This window comes from Bos indicus x Bos taurus, chromosome 9 (assembly GCF_003369695.1).
Source record: "Bos indicus x Bos taurus breed Angus x Brahman F1 hybrid chromosome 9, Bos_hybrid_MaternalHap_v2.0, whole genome shotgun sequence".
NCBI lineage: Eukaryota > Metazoa > Chordata > Mammalia > Artiodactyla > Bovidae > Bos > Bos indicus x Bos taurus.
In genome coordinates, this window is record NC_040084.1 from 69061772 (window position 1) to 69086801 (window position 25030).

At 39.9% G+C, this 25030-nt stretch overlaps 1 protein-coding gene across 26 annotated transcripts in view; it reads right to left on the minus strand.

The window, feature by feature from the left end:
* EPB41L2 (erythrocyte membrane protein band 4.1 like 2) overlaps positions 1-25030 on the minus strand; it is a 211569-nt gene that overhangs the window by 58074 nt on the left and 128465 nt on the right. For all 26 annotated transcript variants that reach the window (XM_027551539.1, XM_027551529.1, XM_027551541.1 and 23 more), the window contains exons 5-8: positions 12768-12810; positions 5062-5137; positions 2983-3201; positions 1313-1400 (exon numbers count right to left, since the gene is read on the minus strand). In XM_027551539.1, coding sequence (XP_027407340.1) covers positions 1313-1400; positions 2983-3201; positions 5062-5137; positions 12768-12810 — 426 coding nt within the window. The remainder of the gene's footprint in view (positions 1-1312; positions 1401-2982; positions 3202-5061; positions 5138-12767; positions 12811-25030) is intronic.

Sequence of the window (25030 nt, forward strand, 5' to 3'; positions counted from 1 at the left end):
GCTTACAGGAGACATGGGCTCTAGGGGCCTTTAGGATACCAAACCTCTCTTTCCTCCCTCCCTTAGTTCTGTGTGTCTGCTGACTCCGCCTGTCCCCATCATACAGAGAAATGAGCTACAAGACACTGAAGTGTGGAAAAGATCTGTTTCACTTCCTAGCAGGATATATCAGCAGACATCACACAGATGGGACTACTTTACACTATGTGGCTGGAGGCAACAAGCCAGTTAGTGTAACAAGCCATCTGCATTCTGTTTTATGTAGTTTTGTAAAAATAAAAACATCCAAACCGTAAATAAGATAGTATATGTGGAAGTGCTTTTAAAAATTAAGAGTATATAGCATTTAGCAGTTAAAAATGTTGCTGTCAGAGACTATTTACTAACATGGAGCAGTGTTTTCTAAGAGCAAGTTAAAAAAATTACAAAATAATACTCATAGTATAATCCCATTTTAAAAATGTGACATTGCTCAGATTTTTTTTAATAAAACAAGAAAATTAAAAAAAATATCAACAGTGCCTATTTCTGCATAAACCGATTTCAGTCTTTTTACATTCTATTCACCTCTATTTTCTATGATGAATATGCATTTCTCTCGTAATAACAAAAAGCATTTAAAGAATGGAGGAAGACACAGAGGAAAAGGCAATTCTTTGCAAATATGAAGTACTATTAACACAAAAGCAAGAATTAATAATCTGAGGCCAAGAGAGAGAGGATATCTTTGAGTGAGGGGCTTTCCTAGAGATTTCTCAAATCCTATTAACTCCTATAACTTGCACTTCCTAACACGGAAGGATTGGCAGGGTGTTTTAAAAACAGACAATAGGTTCCCGTCTCATGTTGAGTTGACTCTGGACATATTGCTCAAAACCAAATACATCTTTCACCTTATCTTTTGTACCCCCAACCCCACTCTCCATCCCGACTCTTCCTACTACCTGATCATGAAAACTAGAATCATTAAGTAGGAGATGTTTTTTTAGACACGAGGCAGCACTTGGCAGAGCAAAAGCTGGGACACAGAATAAAGACAGGATGAGGAGTAAAGAAGGCTGATCAGGTGAGTCTTATAGTAAGTATATATGAGAAGGGATCAACTCATAACATTGAGAAAAGAAGGAAGAATTGGGGGAGAATCACTGGTCCCACCCCACAACCAGAAACCCCAAGGAACTATTACAGAGCCCCTCAGGGGAGGAGGAGTAGCCTTTGCTAAAAGTGAAGTGGGTTCATTTAAAACTGAAGCCTTCTCAGAACTGTAGCCAACAGACCAGAAAGAGGCACCTCCCCATCACACTCCCAGTACCTTGGCATGGTGCAGGTCAACGCCATACATGGAAAGCCTCTTGGCATTTTCTAGGAACTGAGAATCAGCTTGTGCTGGAGATAAGCCCCTAAGGATCAAACGAAACAACATTATCTTATTGGTGGATGCAAAGCAAATATAGCCAAAATGGGGAAAGGAGTACATAAGCTTAGAGTTTAGGATGAAGGGATTGGTCCAGCTAAATGCGCAGACAACAAAGAAACAGGTAAGAAGGCTCAACCCTCAACCTCCAGCAATTTTTTCTTGTTGTTGTTCAGTCACCATGTCATGTCCAACTCTTCAAGACCCCATGGACTGCAGTATGCCAGGCCTCCTTGCCCCTCACCATCTCCTGGAGTTTGCCCAAGTTCATGTCCATTGCATTGGTGATGCCACCCAACCATCTCATCCTCTGTCACCCCCTTCTCCTCCTGCCCTCAATCCTTCCCAGCATCAGGGTCTGTTCCAATGAGTCGGCTGTTTGCATTCTCATTAGGAACCTACTCATTGCAAAGAGGTGCCCCTCCACCCCTCACCCTTTTTATCTTAGAAAGTTGCTTTCATTTTTTTTCTACTAGGGAAAAAACCCCAGCAGTAATGGGTACAATATAAATTAACTTTAAAAATAAAAGAATATAAAGTCATTGTGTCTTTCTGAATAGACAAATTCTCTCATAAATTTTATTTCACTAGGATTGATCATACTAAAGATCAGAAGTACCTGTACTTGATTTTACAGCTGACATACCCCAACTAAACAAATCTTAAGCTCCTAGAAAGCAGGCTTCCATTAATCTTCATATTCCCCATGGCATTTCAGCACCTGATATTTCAGTTTCAAACTATATGATACATGTCTACTGAACAAAATTGGAATAAAGTTAATAAGAAAATATTTAAAGTCAAATATTGCATTTATTTTTTTAAAGACAAGTCAGTGAAGGTGGTTTTTTAAAAGCCTCTAATCTCTTAAATTTCCTTTCAAGTCACTTCAATCAAATTTTTTGAAAAATTCAATTTTGCAATATGGGACAAGTTAGAACTTGGTCACTGGGAGTTTTAAAAACTTGTGCTTAAGAAAGCCATTTGTTTTCACACAGATGTAAACATTCTCAAAGTGCAACATGGTATTTAAGTAATTAATAATCCTCAACTAAACCAAAGTCATCTTCTGTGGACAGAGAAACCAACTGTAGATTCATTCCTTTTGTGTCCATTGTCACTCACATTTCTGATCCAAATCCTGATGCTTCATTATCTCCTTGGCTTTCACAAATATGGTGATAAAAACAATTAAAAGGCAGAAGAAATGCATAATAAATGCCAAACAAGTACATATGTTTGTGTCAAGGGTGTGTGTGTGTGTGCATGCACACACGTGTATATGAAGGGAGAAGACTGGGATAGGGCAAGGAAATGTCATAGGGAAATGTAAATTTTTCTAATAAATGAAAAAAGTTAGACCCATGAGCACAGTTCCTCGTATTATAGTCATAAAGACAATGAAAGGATATCTCAGTGCTCCAAGCTGTCTTGACCAGTCCTAGGTGAAGCTTCACAAGGGCAAACTGATCAACCCTGTCAGCTATACTCAGATGTCTAGCCAGCGCTAAGAGAAGCAATTTGAACCCACCACGGCCACTGTCTCCCCAGTAAGCAAGTCTACAGACCTGTGGGTCTTATGCAGCTCTGCCACCTTCTCTTCCAGCTCTTTTGTCTGGGTGGGGGCAAACTGGAAGTCGCTGAGGTCATGACTGGCATGCTCTTCTGGGTCATAGTCCCCAAGTTCAGCCTGCAGTGTATAAGATCCCAGGAGGGCGTGAGTCACAAAAGAGCAGGGCAGGCGACCTGAGGCAATGTCCTGCCGGAGCTGAAGGCACAAAAAGTATCTGTGAAGAACAGGGAAGAAAGAGTAGAGAGAACAATTAGTCAAGACTGTAACACTCATAATTCTGATATTCCTTTGAAAAAAAAAATGTACAATATGGCACTCTTCAAATCCAGAGCAAAAAGTCTTCTGTAACAAGAAGCCCGACATCCTCCATGGATTCCTAATTTTGTGACTTATTTACAGAAACTGAATCAGGAGGGCAAAGTAATAGATGGAAATTCTGAATGGCTATTCTGGCAACAGTGTCTTTTTACTATTACAATAAAGAGTTTTGTGACTGTAGGTGAAATTCTAATCACTTAGTCTCCTTGGATTTAAAACTAATCAAAATTAGCATGCCCTTCAAAAGTTGTAGAGCTTAATAAAATTTAAGAAATAGCTGCAGTTTTTAAGCATTTGCAAGAAAAGCTAAGGTCAGCCACCCTTTATTCTCTCTACCCTTTCCATACAAATTTCTTTTCCTCAGATCCTTTAATAATAATTACAAATTAGTCTATACTTGGAAGCCCTCACCTGCCCATTTACCCCAGCCAGAGAGGCAACTAAATCAGTTTACAGTAGAAAGGGCATGAGTTTGAGAGTCAGGCAGAGCTGACTATTAATTTACATGCCTAAGACTAACTTCTGGTCTGTAAAATGGGAAGAACTTCAATTTCCCTTTGAAGGTAAGGGCAAAAAATTGGATAATGTAAATAAAACACATGGCATGGTATCTGGGAATCAGTGACTAGTAGCCATAATCATAATACTGTATCATTCAAGGTTCCAAGTGGATTATTATACAGTTATAAAAAATGCTGGCTTTTACAAAATAACATGCAGAAACACGTTATTTATACTCTGTGTGGATCTGGGTTGGGGAGGGGGGTATCTCCCTATCAACTCTTTGTGGTAACATTTTAAAACCCCATTTCTACTCTTAAATTTAACTACTTGCAATGGTTACCACCAACCCCACCCAACAAAATGGCAGGATCCTCCCTCCTCCTTGAAGATGGTCGAGAGACTGCCATTCCTCAGGGCTGCTGGCTTCTTCCTGTGGATTATTTTGCCTGGCATGAGTGTCACGGCCCTGCCCTCCTCTTGCCTCTACCCAATGCATTCAGACAAGCCGCTTCCGATCCAGGATTCTTGTTGAGTCGGAAAACATGGCCCAGTACATGGAATCAGCCATCTCCCAATTCAGTGACACCTGTATTACCCCCTAATCTCCTGTCAGGCAAGGCAAGGACTCTGTTTATCATGATCATAATTCCATAGTAAACAAAGTACTTGTGCTCCTTAATTTTCCAGGAATGACAAGTGCTCCATAATTTTCTTAAGGATGAAAGTCAGCTGACTATCAGTGTCAGCATGGGATTCAGGACAGGGTAGAGGGGGAAGCTGGGCTGTCCAGAGAGAAGGGCGGGATGGGGGTGGGGTAAAAAAAAATCATAGTTCAATAGACTTCCAAAACTAAATTTTAAAAAGTTTTTCATTTTTCTACCTTTGCATCACCTTTGTAATATAAGATCATTACACAGGCACACATAGGTTACACAATAAAAACCATCTTAGTGTTAAAATTTGAAATATTAAGTACCAGTAATTTTTGACAGTATAACATAGGACACAAGATTGCTGCAGTTAAAAAAAAATCCATTACTTGAATGTAAGTGGGGAATTAAAGAAACATGAACAAAATTTTTGAAACTAGAAACATTTCAAAGTATTTTGGAATATTCACTTCCCAGGAAACTTCTAAAACTCTACTCAAGAATAAATATTTTTCTTTTAATGCTGAAATTACCACCATTCCCCCAGGGCACAGAAATGAGAGCTATAAGTATGAATCATTTTTAATATAAACATAAAGTACCTGGTGATATCTTCAGTCAATTGAGAAGGATCAGGAGGATAAAACTTCACATTAAAGCTGAACAGCCAAGGAAGATCTGTGATTATTAAAGATTATGATTATTTATCTGACCAAGACAATGATGATTTACAGATAAAACTTAAAGGTCAATCGGCATTCATATAGTATAAATCAGTCCCAACATAAATCAGTTTGGAGAATTTTGGTTTTAATTAAAGAAAATATCATTGACAAAGCAAAAATGAAGTAAAAAATAAAATAATTTCCATAAATAACCCATCATTAAAGAATAATAAGGTTCATTTTTTTATAAATGTTCACTGGTACCCGCACATGTGAGGTACCTTTACATGGTGAGCTAGAATGCAAAAATTTTAATATAACCTTCACATAATAGTTTAAGATCTGTTTTAACCACAGAATCTCTAGATGCCAAATCTCCACACTTAAAAACAAAAAGAAATCTAAGATTTCTACATTGTTGGGGTTTCAAATCATCAATGTAACCATTCAAGAAATGATTTGGGCTATTTGAGAGAGTGATAAAACATCATAATACTTAAAGATAATAAAAGTATTTCCCAGGTTTTATAAAGTAGGCTTAAAAATATGCATAGATAATAGAGGAAAACAACAGAATGGGCAAGACTAGAGATCTCTTCAAGAAAATTAGAGATACCAAGGGAACATTTCATGCAAAGATGGGCTCGATAAAGGAAGAAATGGTATGGACCTAACAGAAGCAGAAGATATTAAGAAGAGAAGGCAAGAATACACAGAAGAACTGTACAAAAAAGATCTTCACGACCCAGATAATCACGATGGTGTGACCACTCACCTAGAGCCAGACATCCTGGAATGTGAAGTCAAGTGGGCCTTAGAAAGCATCACTACAAACAAAGCTGGTGGAGGTGATGGAATTCCAGTTGAGCTATTCCAAATCCTGAAAGATGATGCTGTGAAAGTGCTGCACTCAATATGCCAGCAAATTTGCAAACTCAGCAGTGGCCACAGGACTGGAAAAGGGCAGTTTTCATTCCAATCCCAAAGAAAGGCAATGCCAAAGAATGCTCAAACTACTACACAGTTGCACTCATCTCACATACTAGTAAAGTAATGCTCAAAATTCTCCAAGCCAGGCTTCAGCAATATGTGAACCATGAACTTCCAGATGTTCAAGCTGGTTTTAGAAAAGGCAGAGGAACCAGAGATCAAATTGCCAACATCCACTGGATCATGGAAAAAGCAAGAGAGTTCTAGAAAAACATCTATTTCTGCTTTATTGACTATGCCAAAGCCTTTGACTGTGTGGATCACAAGAAACTGTGGAAAATCCTGAAAGAGACTGGAATACCAGACCACCTGATCTGCCTCTTGAGAAATCTGTATGCAGGTTAGGAAGCAGCAGTTAGAACTGGACATGGAACAACAGACTGGTTCCAAATAGGAAAAGTAGTACGTCAAGGCTGTATATTGTCACCCTGCTTATTTAACTTCTATGCAGAGTACATCATGAGAAACGCTGGACTGGAAGAAACACAAGCTGGAATCAAGATTGCCAGGAGAAATATCAGTAACCTCAGATATACAGATGACACCACCCTTATGGCAGAAAGTGAAGAGGAACTAAAAAGCCTCTTGATGAAGGTGAAAGTGGAGAGTGAAAAAGTTGGCTTAAAGCTCAACATTCAGAAAACGAAGATCATGGCATCCGGTCCCATCACTTCATGGGAAATAGATGGGGAAACAGTGGAAACAGTGTCAGACTTTATCTTTTTGGGCTCCAAAATCACTACAGATGGTGACTGCAGCCATGAAATTAAAAGACGCTTACTCCTTGGAAGGAAAGTTATGACCAACCTAGATAGCATATTGAAAAGCAGAGACATTACTTTGCCAACAAAGGTTCGTCTAGTCAAGGCTATGGTTTTTCCTGTGGTCATGTATGGATGTGAGAGTTGGACTGTGAAGAAGGCTGAGCGCCAAAGAATTGATGCTTTTGAACTGTGGTGTTGGAGAAGACTCTTGAGAGTCCCTGGGACTGCAAGAAGATCCAACAAGTCCATTCTGAAGGAGATCAGCCCTGGGATTTCTTTGGAATGAATGATGCTGAAGCTGAAACCCCAGTACTTTGGCCACCTCATGTGAAGAGTTGACTCATTGGAAAAGACTCCGATGCTGGGAGGGATTGGGGGCAGGAGGAGAAGGGGATGACAGAGGATGAGATGGCTGGATGGCATCACTGACTCGATGGACGTGAGTCTGAGTGAACTCCGGGAGTTGGTGATGGACAGGGAGGCCTGGCGTGCTGAGATTCATGGGGTCGCAAAGAGTCGGACACGACTGAGCGACTGAACTGAACTGAACTGAACATATACTTTGCTGTAGTGTGCCTAAAGAGTAAATATAGTAAGCAACCACGTGATAATGACTAACAAAAGTTAAAACACTGCTATCTATATTACCACTTAACTAATGTTTGATTTATCATGCTTCAGATGGCTTTAAAAACAAATCAACAACAAACAGACACACACAACTCTGGAGACAGCACAGGTATTATTTGCCAAAAGGGAGCAAAATAATTCCAGTGGCCTGAATTTAGAATTATACTCAAAGTTCATGGTATTTCCAAATAAAAATCAAAAAAAGGTGTGTGTCTGTGTGTTATTTCATACACTATTTGCAAGCTTTACAGTTGCTTTAACTTTGGACTTAAAGGAAAATTTCTTGAATCCTATTCTCTTGCTCCAGGGGTCATTTTGTTCTTTTCTCACCATAGACACACTGATTTTTCTCCCACCCAAAAATCAATGAACCTATTTGCAGGGCGGGAACAGAGATTCAGACATAGAGAATAGACGTATGGACACAGGGAAAATGAGAGGGTGGGACAAACTGAAAAAATGCACTGAAATGCATACATTACCATGCGTGTAACAGGTAGCTAGTGGGAAATTGCCGTACAGCACAGGGAGCTCAGCCTGGCACTTTTGTGGCAACCTCGAGCAGTGGGATGGGGTGGGGGGAGGTTCACAAGGGAGGGGACACATGTGTACCTATGGCTGATTCATGTTGATGTACAGCAGAAACCAACACAACACTGTAAAGCAACTATCCTCCAATTAAAAATAAATTTTAAAAAAGTCAACGAATAGTTACTGAATGTCCACTGTGAACACACAGCACCACGTAGCACCCTTGCTGAGTCTGGGCTGAATACATCATTACTCTACTAATAAAGTCAGTCCTGCTGAATTTAAGGAACAGATTTTGCTTTCCTCTACACATTTAAAACATCATAAAAAAAGACAGGGAACTATTTTGAGTATTAAGAAACACGCCATTTTTTGGCCAGCAGCACCAGGTTGGCCGTGATATATATGTACTTGTTTGAGGTCATTCCTAACCCGTAATTAAGCAAAATCATCACAGGATTATCATATCATTTTTTAATGGATCCTTATTTACTTGTCTTCTAGGTATTAACACTAGCATATGCTAACCTGGACAGACAACAGGAATAAGTTTCTAATAGAACACATATTTCAGGATCTATTTTTAATTTTAAAGTTGATAAAATGCACCAATAATGCTAAATTTTTTGTTTAGTTATGTACTATTGATATTATCATTTCTACTTAGCTATATAAACTGTATGTCTAGCTATGGATTGTTTAGATATTAATACAGGCAAGCCTAAGATACATATACATAGTCTTACGTATCTATATAGTCTTATTTGTGTACATTTGAGAAAATACAGATTTTAAGGCAATTTTTACACAGGAACTGATAGGTTGTTGGTAGTTAGTATTAGTTGCTCAGTTGTGTTCAACTCTTTGTGAACCCCATGGGCTATAGCCCCCAGACTCCTCTGGTCCATGGAATTCTCCAGGCAAGAATAATTGAGTGGGTTGCCATTTCCTTTTCCCGGGGATCTTCCCAACTCAGAGATCAAACTCGGGACTCCTGTATTGCAGGCTGATTCTTTACCATTATGTAACCCAAAGAAAGGCAATGCCAAAGAATGCTCAAACTACCGCACAATTGCACTCATCTCACACGCTAGTGAAGTAATGCTCAAAATTCTCCAAGCCAGGCTTCAACAGTACGTGAACCATGAACTTCTAGAAGTTCAAGTTGGATTTAGAAAAGGCAAAGGAACCAGAGATCAAATTCCCAACATCTGCTGGATCATCAAAAAAGCAAGAGAGTTCCAGAAAAACATCTATTTCTGCTTTATTGACTATGCCAAAGCCTTTGACTGTGTGGACCACAATAAACTCAGGAAAATTCTGAAAGAGATGGGAATACCAGACCACCTGACCTGCCTCTTGAGAAATCTGTCTGAAGGTTAGGAAGCAGCAGTTAGAACTGGACATGGAACAACAACTGGTTCCAAACAGGGAAAGGAGTATGTCAAGGCTGTATATTGTCATCCTGCTTATTTAACTTATATGCAGAGTACATCATGAGAAATGGGGGACTGGATGAAGTACAAGCTGGAATCAAGATTGCCAGGAGAAATATCAATAACCTCAGATATGCAGATGACACCACCCTTATGGCAGAAAGCAAGAACTAAAGAGCCTCTTAATGAAAGTGAAAGAGAAGAGTGAAAAAGTTGGCTTAAAACTCAACATTCAGAAAACTAAGATTATGGCATCTGGTACCATCACTTAATGGCAAACCGATGGGGAAACAGTGACAGACTTTATTTTCTTGGGCTCCAAAATCACTGCAGATGGTGACTGCAGCCATGAAATTAAAAGACCCTTGCTCCTTGAAAGAAAAGCTATGACCAACCTAGACAGCCTATTAGAAAGCAGAGACATTGCTTTGCCAAGAAAGCTATGGTTTTTCCAGTAGTCATGTATGGATGTGAGAGTTGGACTATAAAGAAAGATAAGCACCAAAGAACTGATGCTTTTGAACTGTGGTGTTGGAGAAGACTCTTGAGAGTTCCTTGGACTGCAAGGAGACCCAACCAGTCCACCCTAAAGGAAATCAGTCCTGAATATTCAATGGAAGGACTGATGCTGAAACTCCAATACTTTGGCCACCTGACACGAAGAACTGACTCATTGGAAAAGACCCTGATGCTGGGAAAGATTGAAGGTGGGAGGAGAAGGGGATGACAGAGGATGAGATGGTTGGATGGCATCACCGACTCAATGGATATGAGTTGAATAAACTCTGGGAGTTGGTGATAGACAGGGAGGCCTGGTGTGCTGCAGTCCATGGGGTCGCAAATAATCGGACACAACTGAGCGACTGAACTGAATTGAACTCAAAAAAGATTAATGTTTACCTCTGCTAGTTGTCTCTTAACTGAATAAAAAATCATAGCAGAGACTGGTCTAAGATAGAATAAACAGTTCTTTCGTCCATTTTAACACAAGCAGAAAGAAAGAGGTAAAACTTCATTTCCTCAGCCTACTTTCATGCTCAAGACGGTACAGAATTTCATTCAGGAAACCAGCTCCAATAGTTTGGAAAAGCCAAATCCTATGTGTTACTGTTATTCCTCTTGCTAAACCACAAGGGCAAGAACTGAAATAACTCTTTAAAAGAAAAAAGAAAGGAAAAAAACCTTAAAAACAAATAATCAAAATGTAAGACTGTGATTCATAATTAGCAACAAAGTCTTGCCCTCTGAAAGTTAGGATAGCTCCATGACTCTGAAATGAGTAGCACATAAAAATAATCCAACAAAAGCCAGAACAAACCATAGGAAACAAACTCAACAGAACATCAATCGTGTTTCAGAGGTTATTCTGTTCTGTTCATGGTCTGGGTCATTTGGCAGGTCTGGCTTCAGAGAAGTCAAAGAACCAAGCATCTGTATCTTTTGTGAATTAATGAACTTTGCCAAGTTTTAACAACTGTAGAAAGGACTAGAAAAAGCTCCAAAGCTTTCTGGTACAGTTTCTTACATAATGTAAGCATAATGTATCTATGTCTAATTACTACTTTTCTTTATTCTCTCCCTTTTCTATTATGGACCAAACATAATTGGATAAAACATCAAGCTAATAAGTGCAGGACAGAGGAATGGATGGAAAGCGAAGGGTGATAGTCAAAAGACGGGGTGACCCCAGATGACACCTAGGAGTCAAAAGCCCCACAGCCTGAGAAACCCATCAGGCCCTCAGTCCTGGGCAAATCAGGAAAGTCACTCTAATCAAAGATATTTTTAAAACTTGAAAAGAAAGATGAGTATACAAGGAGAGGAAATGGAAAAAATAAATTATACACCCAGAGTGGAAAAGGAGAGTACAAAAGGAAAGAAATGACAGGGAAAACTACCCAAATGATCAATAATTTGAGAGACAGAGAGAAAGGAATGAAGAAAACAAATGTGGAGCGTCAAAACTGAGACAGAAAGTAGATGGAAAGAAATAGAAGGGAAAAGCAGAGATGTGTTTCAGTGTTTTAATGCTGGGAAGAAATACGTAGGGAATAACAAACAAGAAGGGAAAGGAAACCAGCAGTACCGAGGGTGCCCTGCAGGCCAGCACCCAGCTTCTCCCTGGATGACTCTGGGGCCTACCATCCAAAGGGCTAGGAAGAAAGCTGTTGTCTTGTCTAAACATTCCAGCTGTTTGTGGCTCCCTGCCTTTTCTGCTTCAGTTCTTCACAGACCCTTCATTTACAGAAGTAAATGAAGTAGCCAGATCCTCTATCAGAGATTCCTGTGTGGTGCTAATGATTCCTGACGCAGATATCACGAAACCAGTCACAGGAGGGGACTGAAGCTGGTTAGAGAAAGACACATCGGTCACTTACAGAGATGACAGAACAAATGGGAAAATGGAAGTCAGGGACAAGCAGGACCAAGAATGAACCAAGAGTCAGAGCACAACAAGCAGTCCAAGGAGGAGAGAAGGCAAACACCTCAGAGGGCTGGAAGGATGGTTCTGTATGGGCTTCACCCTCAAACCCTCACTCCAGGACACCTAGGAACAGTGTATCCACACGCCTCTAGGGCCAGAGGTCAGCTTATCAATTAAACTAACTGGCTGCTGCTGCTAAGTCACTTCAGTCGTGTCCAACTCTGTGTGACCCCAGACCCCACAGACGGCAGCCCACCAGGCTCCCCTCTCCCTGGGATTCTCCAGGCAAGAACACTGGAGTGGGTTGCCATTTCCTTCTCCAATGCATGCATGCATGCTAAGTTGCTTCAGTTGAGAGACTCTGTGCAACCCCATGGACAGCAGCCCACCAGGCTGCTCTGCCCATGGGATTCTCCAGGCAAAATACTGGAGTGGGTTGCCATTTCCTTCTCCGAAACTAACTGGACACACTACCAAAATCAAGTAGACAAAGCAAGGGTAACAGGGCTCCCTTAGGTACATTTTATAAAAAGAGCAAGTTACAGAAGAGTGGCTTTCCATTGTTTTCCCCACAGATAAAGATCAGCTGTTGCTTCACAGTGGTAGACATCGTGAGGAAATATTTAAGATTAGGGGTCTAGAACCTCTTGACCGGTAGAGAAGTCCCTAAACCATCGCCAAAATAAACAGTCATAATTCTACAAAATAGTATGAGTTTCAACTTGCTATATGATATGAAAACAAACTAGAGTCTATCATTCTATCACTATCTTATTCTAGCTTACACCCCTATGAATTTTACTAAAGACAAAAACAGACATAAATATTAACTTAATAACTTCAAAAGTATGATGATCTAATACTTACTTCGCAGCTGTCTCTTTATTTCTTTTGCAGGATCTAGCCAGTTCTGCAAGGGGAGAAAAAAAGGTTACTTAACCCATAAGAAACAGTCTCCATAGTCCAAAGTGAAACAGTTGACAGTTCACATACTTATTTAGGTATAAACGTATTTTAACAAAGTCCTATGCTATTGCTGAAACTCCAGTACTTTGGCCACCTCATGCGAAGAGTTGACTCATTGGAAAAGACTCCAATGCTGGGAGGGATTGGGGGCAGGAGGAGAAGGGGACGACAGAGCATGAGATGGCTGGATGGCATCACCGACTCGATGGACATGAGTCTGAGTGAACTCCGGGAGTTGGTGATGGACAGGGAGACCTGGCGTGCTGCGATTCATGGGGTCGCAAGGAGTCGGACACGACCGAGCGACTGATCTGATCTGATCTGATTGGCATTCCACTAGGTTTAGTATTGATTTGTTTTTGAAAGTGTATGTGTATGTGTTATAAATAAAATATTGAAACAATTTAAGGTGGATCTCTTGGGCTTCATTTTCTAGGATGTGAAATCAAAACCTACCCAAATGAGGAGACATAATATATCTACATATAGTCTTTATTTTGCAGTAGAACAAACAGCAAACAGCCCCTGCAGACAATGAAATGACAGCTCAGTCAAGGAGCTCTTATTCATGAAGGATAAAATGTGAACTGGAAACCACTGATTGACAGCACATACAGCCCAATCAAATAGTCATCTCAACTCCTAGTGCCAACTCCTCCTTAGACTTTTGCTTTTCCCTGCCACTGTACAAGGCCATGGAGAAGCACGGTCAGACTGGAACTGGTATTTCCTGTCTGTCTTCATGTAATACCTTTTAAAATCTTCATTCCAAGTTAAGAGTCACAATCGTAAGGAACTTCTTTCTACTTCTCCTTTATTTCCACACTTGAAGAAAATTTAAAAAGATTCCAGGAAAACATTGTAATAGCTTAAAGGCAAAAAGACCAAATTGGAACTAGTAGGTTCAAATCATTTAAGGACATTAAATATTTGTCTTTCAAAGCCACAGGTGAAAGGCGTATCCAAAAAGAATTATATATACATATATATACACATACATATGTTTATATATGCAATATGTTTATTTTTTATGTCTCCTATCTTATGCTCAAGTCATTATTAAAGTTTACTTTATCCTCACTAATAGAATAATTACATTTTATGAGATGTATTAAAATGATTCAAATAATTGGCTTTACAAAAAAATGTTTCATGCATTCTAAAAGCATCTCAAATAATGCATTATAACATTAGTGTTTTAAATATTAATAGAACTTTATTCGCATATATAAAGCAAACAATTAAAACATTTATCATTATAGAGAAAATTATAACCTACGATCTTAACAATACACTGAATGGGTACAACAGAACATCATCTTACACAGCATTAAGTAGTAGTAATAACAGGATGCTTTGAAAGCAAAAGCATGGGTCTTACTATGCCATTCAGGGCTTACACTCAGGGCAGCAAGGATCCAAGGTGTGTATGGCTCTGTTCAAACACTGGTTATATTCAACCCTCTCAACAAAGAGCTACCAGAGCTTGGGCTAAGTTTCACAGGACTGGTGGCCCAGCTGTGTGGCCCGCTCAAGTGAAGGGCCTGCAGGACCCCCTCATGGTACCTCCAGCGCTGTGTTAGGGAGCAGCTCTCATTCTCCCCCGAGAAGACAGCCTGGCATTCAGCTTCCTGGCCCTGCAGCTGCTGTCCACTCAACAGCTGGCTCACAAATGGTGGGCTCTCATGAGGCACAAGAATGAGAAAACACATCATTCAGTCTCCAGCCCAGCCTGGGGAGCGGCTAGGGGAGAAGAGAGAAGGAGGCTGCAAAGTGTTGTGGCATTTCATCCAAGGAAGTAACTACCAGATCAAGAAAAACTGAATCAGAGACAACTGGTGCCAAACTGAAAAGGAAAAATCCCTCAGAACATGAGCACAGAGAAAGAAGAGAAGGGGGAGGGAAAACTACTGGTCTCCCAGGCCTAAACAGATCCTTCCAAATCCCCAGCTTCACTGTGTGACAGTTGGTAGAGATGCCTCCCATGGAACAGACAAAAACAAAAACACCTCTGTTCTCAGAGGAAAACTGGGGGGGGTGGGGGTGGGGGTGGTGGGCAATACCATCTTCTGGGACCCCTAGGAGTAACCCTGTGCCCCAGCCATCTGGCACTGCCCATTCCCACCTGAAGCACCAAAGCCATGGAGGAGTAACCTGACAGTTTCTGTACAGCATGGAGACCGTCAGTACCAGCTCCACAGACCCAGGGGTATGGCTGACAAGTTTCAGCGCACCAGCCAGCCACGGTCAGACCGACTCACTCTTGGGCCACTTTTCACCACACTGTCAGGCACAATATTAAGGTCAAAGTGGCTTCTCTTTATTTCAGAGCCCATTCAGAGACTAAGTGGGCAGAGTGTTCCTCATGTGATCAAATAGGGGCAGCAGAGCAGACTCCCTGCATCCACCAACCTGGTTTGCCCCTTGCTCACCATCAATTAACCTTGACCACTTCCACACTGTGAACTCCACTCTCACAAGGAGTAAGGGGGTCTCTGCAAGGCCTGGAGAGACCCCCCATTTCCTGTATCCGTCATAGGACTTGGCAGCTCCAGGCAACCAGTTTAAGTACTAAATTAACACACTATTGACCAGAGACATATTAACAAGTCTTCTGTTACCCGAATGTTACTCACTGGAAACAGTTCAATATTTACTTACACAACAAATCGCTGGCCACCGGTGTTAAGTTTCTGCAAAAATCCCCCAGTCAATAATGAGCTAATACCTGTAGGTGAGTACCTGGCCTTTGTTGGCCTCCTCCTTCCTCATGCTGTGGTCATCTTAAAAGACTACAGATTATTTTTCTTAGGTTTATTTTTATTTGAATAATTAGCTCCAATGAGTCCTTCAACCATGATGACTGGGATATAATTTTATTGCCTAGAGTCATGAGTTCATAAAAAACCAAAGCAAAAACAAAGTGAAAAACCCAAAAATGCCTTAACAGGACTTATTTTCTGCGTTATCAATTACAAGTAAATAGCAGACACAAAACTCTTTAACAAAGAAATGATAAATTCTTGGTTTTGATACTTGAGATATGCTGGGTAGATCAAGAACCAGATGCAAAAAGATGGGAAAAGCCAGGAAAAAGACACGAACGCACACACATGCACACACCATGACAGACTATGGTGTACCATTCACATTTTTTAAAGATTTGGCTGCCACATAGATTTTCGAATCAGAAATTTCTAGAGCAAAATTCTGGCCTCCCACCAACTCTGTGATCTTGGGCTTATTAATCTTCTTCTTTAAGCCTCAAGTTTCTAAACTTTAAGATGAAGATCACATCATCTACCTCTTGGGGTTCTTCTTTTCAACCATTCATTCAAATGTTTCCTGAAGAGTAAGGACACATGCAAAGACTTTATCCAATGCTTTTAACGTAGATGTTTCCCAGCAATGATAAAATTAAACTGGCCTATCACCTTTCTGTGTATATCCCTTTTCATGTAATTTTTTATTTCCAAAGGTGATGTATTATATATATTAAAGAAGTTAATATTTATGTGACTATTTCTACCCACAAAAAGTTAATAAATCAGACTCTGGATTAAAAAAATATAGTCTCTGCAGTCATGGGCCAGATGAGATAAAAAATCAGACCCCTCCCTCCTTAGAGAATCCTATCACAGGCTTCCAACAAGAGTAAATTAAAATTAAACTGTGGTCCTAGAATGTCTGTACTATTAAAATTACCTTAATGAAATCAAAAGTCTATGAATCTGGGGAAAAAGTGTTACATCTCTATCTTCATTAACCTTTAGCTGAAATCTGACATTACAATCAGTTATGAATGTAGAGGGGAAAAGTTCTGGCTAATATCAGCAGCGTTCTTAGCTTTGTCACTCACAGGAATCAAAACTTTTTCCACAGCACATTAGAATAGCTGCAGATCTTAAAATATCACTTATGCTAATCAATATTTTGAAATCACAGTAGGGGTTAAATATTGATGATGACTTCATCTCAATTTTTAAAGTAATATGTTAGAATGTTATTTACTGGTTTCCTTCATAGACATGTGTACTTTTTTATAATCATATATTTCAAACACTGCTCTGAGAAGCAGCCCATATACAATTTTACATAAAATTATTAATAGCTTAAATCATGTCTTATGGTTGAAAGAGGCAGTGGATTGGAAAGAAATCCCAATTATTTGTCAATGTTAATCTTTCATTCAGTGTTTAAAACTTAAATTGTGAAACACGCTGAATTATGAGTAATGAATACCAAATATTTTGAAATTGGCAATTAGCCCACTGAATAAAACTACTTCTTGAATACAAAAAGAAAAAAGAAGTAGTACATAGCATTCACCAGACTATCAAAGGAATCTACCACACATAAAAATGTTAAAACAAAAATGGGCCTTGGAGGTTATAGAAAAAAATTTTTAACTAAGAAGCAAATAGCTATACACATATTTTTTCTTTCACACTTAAGTCCTTCTGCCACTTAATTAGGAGAAGCTCCGTAATCGTTGTTGTCGCCAAGTTGTGTCTAACTCTCCAGCCTCATGGACTGCAGCACACCAGGCTTCCCTGTCCTTCACTTCCTCCCGGAGTTTGCTCAAATTCGTGACCACTGAGTCGGTGATGCTATCCAACCATCTCATCCTCTGACACCCCTTTCTCCTTTTGCCTTCAATCTTTCCCTACTACTTTCTTATCCACTACAAATCTGAGGCTGTAGAACAGTTTTTATTAATACCAAGTCCTTTGTCATTTCCCTATAACATTTTCAACACTGAGTCTCAGCAAAGTGTTAAATAAAGTGATTCTCATTTATTTTCTAACAGAAACACCTAGATCCCAGAGTTAGAAGTGTTTCAAAATGGCTGGTCATGCCTTAAAAACTGGTGCTTGTCAATTCTGCCAGTGAGAGAGATTAAAGTTAACCTAACACACACCATATCACCAGATGGTAAAGAGTAATTTTGTCTGAAATCTGCATTTTCCTTTAAGAATATACAGCACTGAAGCAGATCTACTTTACTGTACATACCTCTGTCTAAATTAAGTCTAATAGTACACTGCCATCATGAAGGTGTTAGCAGAAACGTCACAGGCCTTCTAAGCTACAGTGAAATACTCACTATGCATCTGGGAGAATGTGATTCCAACTCCTATCTGTGGTATTATAAGGTGTATCTGGATTGAATATAGAATTTTATTAAAGAACAGTTTAAAAATGACAAATAGTTTAATACTAGAGTTTTTAGGTCTCATTTTGGTGGGGGAAGGAAATGGTCTGACTATCAGAGAAATGCATTAATCAATTTTCATAAATGTAGCTGTGGGTATCAGCTACACTTCAAACAAGCTCCCCTTTCAATATAGCTAGAAGCAAAATGACAATAAAATCCGTGGGCCAGATGCCAGATTCTATTAACATCAAAAACTCAAGGCAGTATTTTCCCTTTAAAGACAATCCAAAACTCTTAATGATGGTTCCATTTAGACCTGAATACAAGAACTATATAGACTTGGATTCTGTGTATAAAAGAATAACACATTGCTTGATTTCACATATTTTTAACAAATTTTCCACAATAAAGTGTATATGAGTTCTCTGCAGACATTAAAAGGTTCTAACATTAATAATGATAGATTTTCATACTCAAGAGTGAAGTGAAAGGCTTCCAACCATAAGACACACAGCACTACACTAAAACAAATATTAGACTTTCCTCTCCTTGGAAAGTGTTCATACAAATAACCACAGCTTTACCTCACCTTCTTATTATAATATGTTACAATGATAAGTGACTGAAATATCTATAAACACAGATACTATTCAGCATAAAAAAAAGTAGTTTAAATTCCTATATCCTGTAGCATCTCATTGTTGAAACTGCATGAGGTGAGTTAGTGCAACAGTAATAAGCTTCTGTGGGGGAAAAAAAGGACATGATACAAATTTATCTTGGGAAAAATAAAGATTCTCTTTCCCAGGTGTCTTAAGAACTAGATTTGAGCTATGTAAGCAAGAAGGAATAAGAAAATTATACAACACAAAAGTTACATAGGAAAATCAGATTATATATGAAATAATTAAATATTGGCAATGCCAATTACATGTGTGCATTCATTTTCTGCAAAGTAGTTCAGAAAGGACACCCCACTGTTTATTCTCCCACTGTTCTATAGTTAAGGTCTAGATAATAAAGTGTGTGCCTAATTTTGTGAGCATTTTCATCCCACATTTTGGAAGAGAAACTATACACTTAAAAACACGAGATTATGAGTTCTTGGTTTAACAGCTTTTCTTGTCCATGAGAACCCTATGGAGAACCCCTCCAAACTTAACCTTACCTTAATCCTGCCTTAATGACCTTAGCTTCTCTTTGATTTCAGCCAAACCTTTTCATGGCTGAACACTCAGGCTTGTCACCACACACAGTTCTCCACCTCATTAGAAGTCATCATTCCATTCTCAGATGCAATCATTTCTTCTCCTAAGTCTTCTCCCCATTTATTCTCACCATACCTGCCCTTCAACTTAGAACTTTTATCCCTTGGTCATTTTCTCCCAGCCTATCAGCCCATTTCAGCTTCATGGGCTTTCTGCTTATGTTCCTTCCTTATGATTGATCTTATGAATCAATCAGCTTGATTACCTATGCATCAGGATCTCCAGCTTTCTCAACCTTTTGCCCTTTTACCATAACCACTGTGAACATAACACCCCATTTCTCCACTATTACGCCCAGAGAGCAATTAGAGAAGCACAGAATATTCTGCTGCCATCACAATTTTACGATCCCAGCTGGACTGTCAACAGCAAGCAATCCATATCTCTTTTAAATCATTTGCTTGTCTACTTTCAACTACCATAACCTCAACTGAGGCTCCTTTTGTGCTTTGGGTGAACAGTCCTGCTCACACTCTCTCAGATCATTTAAAGGCAAGACTGGTTGTCTCATATCACTGCATCAGCTTATCAATGCCATCATTTTTCTGAGTATAAAGGAGATCTCCCAAGCCTTGATAAATAAATATACAGCCTAGATGGCCCTGCGTAACCTGACCCCTATCAACACTCGGTCTCCCCTCACTAGCCACAAGAGATGTCTTTTCATTTTGCAAGCGGTCAGCTGTTCCTACTCAGGGCCCTATGTGTGTGGTTCCTAAGTCCCTTGGCCCAGCCAAAGCCCACTCAAACTTCAGGTCTCTGCCTAAGCATAATCCTCTCCTAGGAAGCCTTCCCTGTTAGTAACCTGAACTCTTCCTATAGAACAGTAGTCAAAATTTATTAACAGAGTTAAAAAAAAAAACCCAAATTACTCAATCTTCTCAACTGAAACTAAGTGGGGACATTCGTGAAGGCAGAATTTATGTCTTAATTATTCACTGCCAGAGTTGCAGATGCATACTAGTTTGCACACGGGTAGTAATTTTTTTTAATGTGGTAAAAAAAATCATAAAATTCATCCTCTTAACCAACATTTACTGTACAGATAAGGAGAACTAACTATATCACATTGCTGTGCAACAGATTCTAGAACTTTTTCATTTTGCAAAACAAACTCTATCCCCACTGAACAACAATTTTCCATTATCTCCTCCCTCTAATACAGGTAACCACCATTTTACTCTGTTTTTCCATGGGCCTGACTAGGGAATACCTCATACAAGGGACTAATACAGTAATTGTCTTTTGTAACTAAACATTTCATTCAGTGTAATATCCTCTAGGTTCATCCATGTTACAGGATTAACAAGACTTCCTTCTTTAATGCTCAAAAACATTCCATTCACTGTATTCTGAACATGCCACATTTTGTTTATCTAATTCATCCATCAAGGAACATTTGGGCTGCTTCTACCTCTTGGCTATTGTGAGTAGTGATGAAATGAACATGGGTGTACAAATACCTCTTCAAGATCCTACTTTTGATTCTTTGGGATATATACCCAAAAGTGAGATTACTAGATCACTTGGCAATCCTATTTATAATTTTTTGACTAAACTTTATACTGTTTCCCTAATAGCTGCACCATATTACTTGTCCATCACCAGTGTACAGGTTTTCTAATTTTTTCACCATCCTTCCTTGCCAACACTTGTTATTTTCTATTTTGTTTTTTTTTTAATAGCGGCCATCTTAATGGGTGTGAGATGGCACACAGGTATGACCAACTTAGATAGCATATTCAAAAGCAGAGACATTACTTTGCCAACAAAGGTCCGTCTAGTCAAGGCTATGGTTTTTCCTGTGGTCATGTATGGATGTGAGAGTTCGACTGTGAAGAAAGCTGAGCGCCAAGGAATTGATGCTTTTGAACTGTGGTGTTGGAGAAGACTCTTGAGAGTCCCTTGGACTGCAAGGAGATCCAACCAGTCCATTCTGAAGGAGATCAGCCCTGGGATTTCTTTGGAAGGAATGATGCTGAAGCTGAAACTCCAGTACTTTGGCCACCTCATGCAAAGAGTTGACTCATTGGAAAAGACTCTGATGCTGGGAGGGATTGGGGGCAGGAGGAGAAGGGGACAACAGAGGATGAGATGGCTGGATGGCATCACTGACTCGATGGACGTGAGTCTGGGTGAACTCCAGGAGTTGGTGATGGACAAGGAGGCCTGGCGTGCTGCAATTCATGGGGTCGCAGAGTCGGACACGACTGAGAGACTGAACTGAACTGAGACATACAGAAGCTACACAGTTTCTAGAACAATGGGGACAAAGACTGATAAATAAGGTGTGTGCTAAATGTCTAGATGGACATTTGTGCTAAATGTCTAGATGTCTACCTGGAATCAAGATTGCCAGGAGAAATGTCAATAACCTCAGATACGCAGATGACACCACCCTTATGACAGAAAGTGAAGAACTGAAGAGCCTCTTGATTACAGTGAAAGAGGAGAGTGAAAAAGTAGGCTTAAAACTCAACATTCAGAATACTAAGATCATGGCATCCTGTCCCATCACTTCATGGCAAATAGATGGGGAAATGATGGAAACAGTGACAGACTTTATTATTTTGGGCTCCAAAATCACTGCAAATGGTGACTGCAGCCATGAAATTAAAGGATGCTTGCTCCTTGGAAGGAAAGCTATGACAAACCTAGACAGCTTATTAAAAAACAGAGACATTACTTTAGCAAACAAAGGTCCAACTAGTCAAAGCTATGATTTTCCCAGTAGTCATGTATGGATGTGAGATTTGGACAATAAAGAAAGCTGAGCGCCTAAGAATTGATGTTTTTGAACTGTGGTGTTGGAGAAGACTCTTGAGAGTCCCTTGGACTGCAAGGAGATCCAACCAGTCCATCCTAAAGGAGATCAGTCCTGAATATTCATTGGAAGGACTGATGCTGAAACTGAAACTCCAATACTTTGGCCACCTGATGTGAAGAACTGACTCACTGGAAAAGACCCTATTGCTGGGAAAGATTGAAGGCAGGAGGAGAAGGGGACAAAAGAGGATGAGTTGGTGATGGACAGGGAAGCCTGACATGCTACAGTCCATGAGATCGCAAAGAGTCGGACACGACTGAGTGACTGAACTGAACTGAAATGTCTAGATGATAGAACTATCAACTCTCCTTGAGTTGGGGCCAGGAAAAATGAGGGTGGAAAACAGCCAAGGAAAAATCTCATAGAGTAGGGTACCTAAGCTGGATCTTAAGGAATAATAGACATTTAGATTCAAAAAAAGAAAAATAATGAGAAGGATATTCCAAATACAAGGGATAGTATGTTCAAGCAGATATACTATGGACTGGCAAAGCTTCCCTTATGAGAGAAATATAGTGTGAATTGAATATGAATTTTTGTGAGAAGTTACTGAGAAATGAAGACAGAGAAGTAGACCACAGTCACTTGACCAAGAGCTTTGTAAACCACACTAAGAGGGTTAGATTGCATCCATTAAGTGGTTTTACGCAAGGAGTGCCAAGATGGGCTATTTCCCGAAAGTTCCATCTAGCGGTAGGGAGAAGAATGATCACAGAGGTCTGGGACTGGGCAGTTAAACCAGTTTAGAGGCTAATAAAATATTCAAAGCAAGGGACGACAGGGGCATAAACCAAAGCAAGAACACTGCACAAAGAGAACCAGGATGTCAGCAGGTAGAAGACAGAACTTATTGACTGACAAGCAATGAAAAGAGGTATAAAAAGTGGAAGCAATCTATTCCACTCTTCAGGGAATAGATGAAGTTCAGAAGACTAGTTGGCTTTTAGACAAATGAGTGTACTGTCCAGTAGAGAGTGAAGTATATGAGTCTGAGATTCAGGAGAAAGACATGGATCAGGCACATATATTAAGAGTCAGCAAAATAAAAAATAGAGACTCCTACTATCTAAATACCACTCTTTATCATGCAACTCTAGTTTTGCAGAAATACTGTATGTCTTAGTACAGCATATCATGTTTCTAAAGAAGTTATTCTACATATTTTACAACATACTGATGGTTTTCCTTCTTAAGAAAGATTAAGTGCTCCTAGCCAAATTTCCATCACTTTCTCTCTAACAGCTTTGAGGGCCAACAGAAGGGCACATGGTTGGAAACATTATCAAGACTACCTTATAATTTAAAGTCTGAAAGAGCACCTAGTTTATTTAGTTGAATGTCTAATATGGTATTACTTCTAAGAAAAATATTCTAAACAGAATTCTAATAAGAACGCTTACACACTATTCAGTGGGTAGGCATGCAATTTAATTGTCTTCAGTTTCAATGTGGAATTAAACCACAAATTAGGTATCAAGGATTTAAAATGCAGCAAGTTGAGAAAATTCAATTTATATATAATCACCACTGTTTGTACCCTGCATTTCATTACCAGGATGTATAAATACAAATAATGAAGGCCTGTGGATAAATAAAACTTACAGTCTATATTCACCTACCAACTGACTGTGAGATGAATATTAGATGTTGGGAGGTACTGCAAAGGTCACACTGTGACCAAGCATTCTGGGCATCCTCAAAACCATCACAGTGAGTCTGCCCATACCACCGTCTAACAGATTCCAAAGGGCTTCCCTTTAGGGCATAACCCTGGACCCAGCCTTCACTCTTCACCCTACATCAGTATCCTCTCCACCAGAGTTAAAATACTCAGAAAGTGAAGTAGAAAAAGAACTTTCTTAACAATGAGGAGAGTGACAGACACTGAAGGCTTGTGTCCTTCCCCAAAATTCATATGCTGAAACCTAATCCCCAATATGACAGTATTTGGAGTTGAAGCTTTTGGGGTGATTAGGTCATGAAGGTGGAGCCCACATGAGTGCAATTAGCGACATTATAAAAGAGGCTTTGAAGAGCCTTTCTGCTCGTTCCACCATGTAATGATACCACAGGAGGTCCATGAGCCAGGAAGGGTCCCTTACCACACACATACTGAATCAGTGGGCACCTTGCTTGGCTTCCCAGGCTCCCAAACAATGAGAAACACAAGTCTATTGTTTATAAGTCACTCAGTCTACAGCACTTTGTTAGTTAATTTGTTCAGTCGCTCAGTCGTGTCCGACTCTTTGCGACCCCATGAATCGCAGCACGCCAGGCCTCCCTGTCCATCACCAACTCCCGGAGTTCACTCAGACTCACGTCCATCGAGTCAGTGATGCCATCCAGCCATCTCATCCTCTGTCGTCCCCTTCTCCTCCTGCCCCCAATCCCTCCCAGCATCGGAGTCTTTTCCAATGAGTCAACTCTGCATGAGGTGGCCAAAGTACTGGAGTTTCAGCTTCAGCATCATTCCTTCCAAAGAAATCCCAGGGCTGATCTCCTTTAGAATGGACTGGGTGGATCTCCTTGTAGTCCAAGGGACTCTCAAAGAGTCTTCTCCAAGACCACACTTCAAAAGCACCAATTCTTCGGCACCCAGCTTTCATCACAGTCCAACTCTCACATCCATACCTGACTACTGGAAAAACCATAGTCTTGACTAGACGGACCTTTGCTGGCAAAGTAATGTCTCTGCTTTTGAATATGCTATCTAGGTTGGTCATAACTTTCCTTCCAAGGAGTAAGCGTCTTTTAATTTCATGGCTGCAATCACCATCTGCAGTGATTTTGGAGCCCCCCAAAATAAAGTCTGACACTGTTTCCACTGTTTCCCCATCTATTTCCCATGAAGTGATGGGACCAGATGCCATGATCTTCGTTTTCTGAATGTTGAGCTTTAAGCCAACTTTTT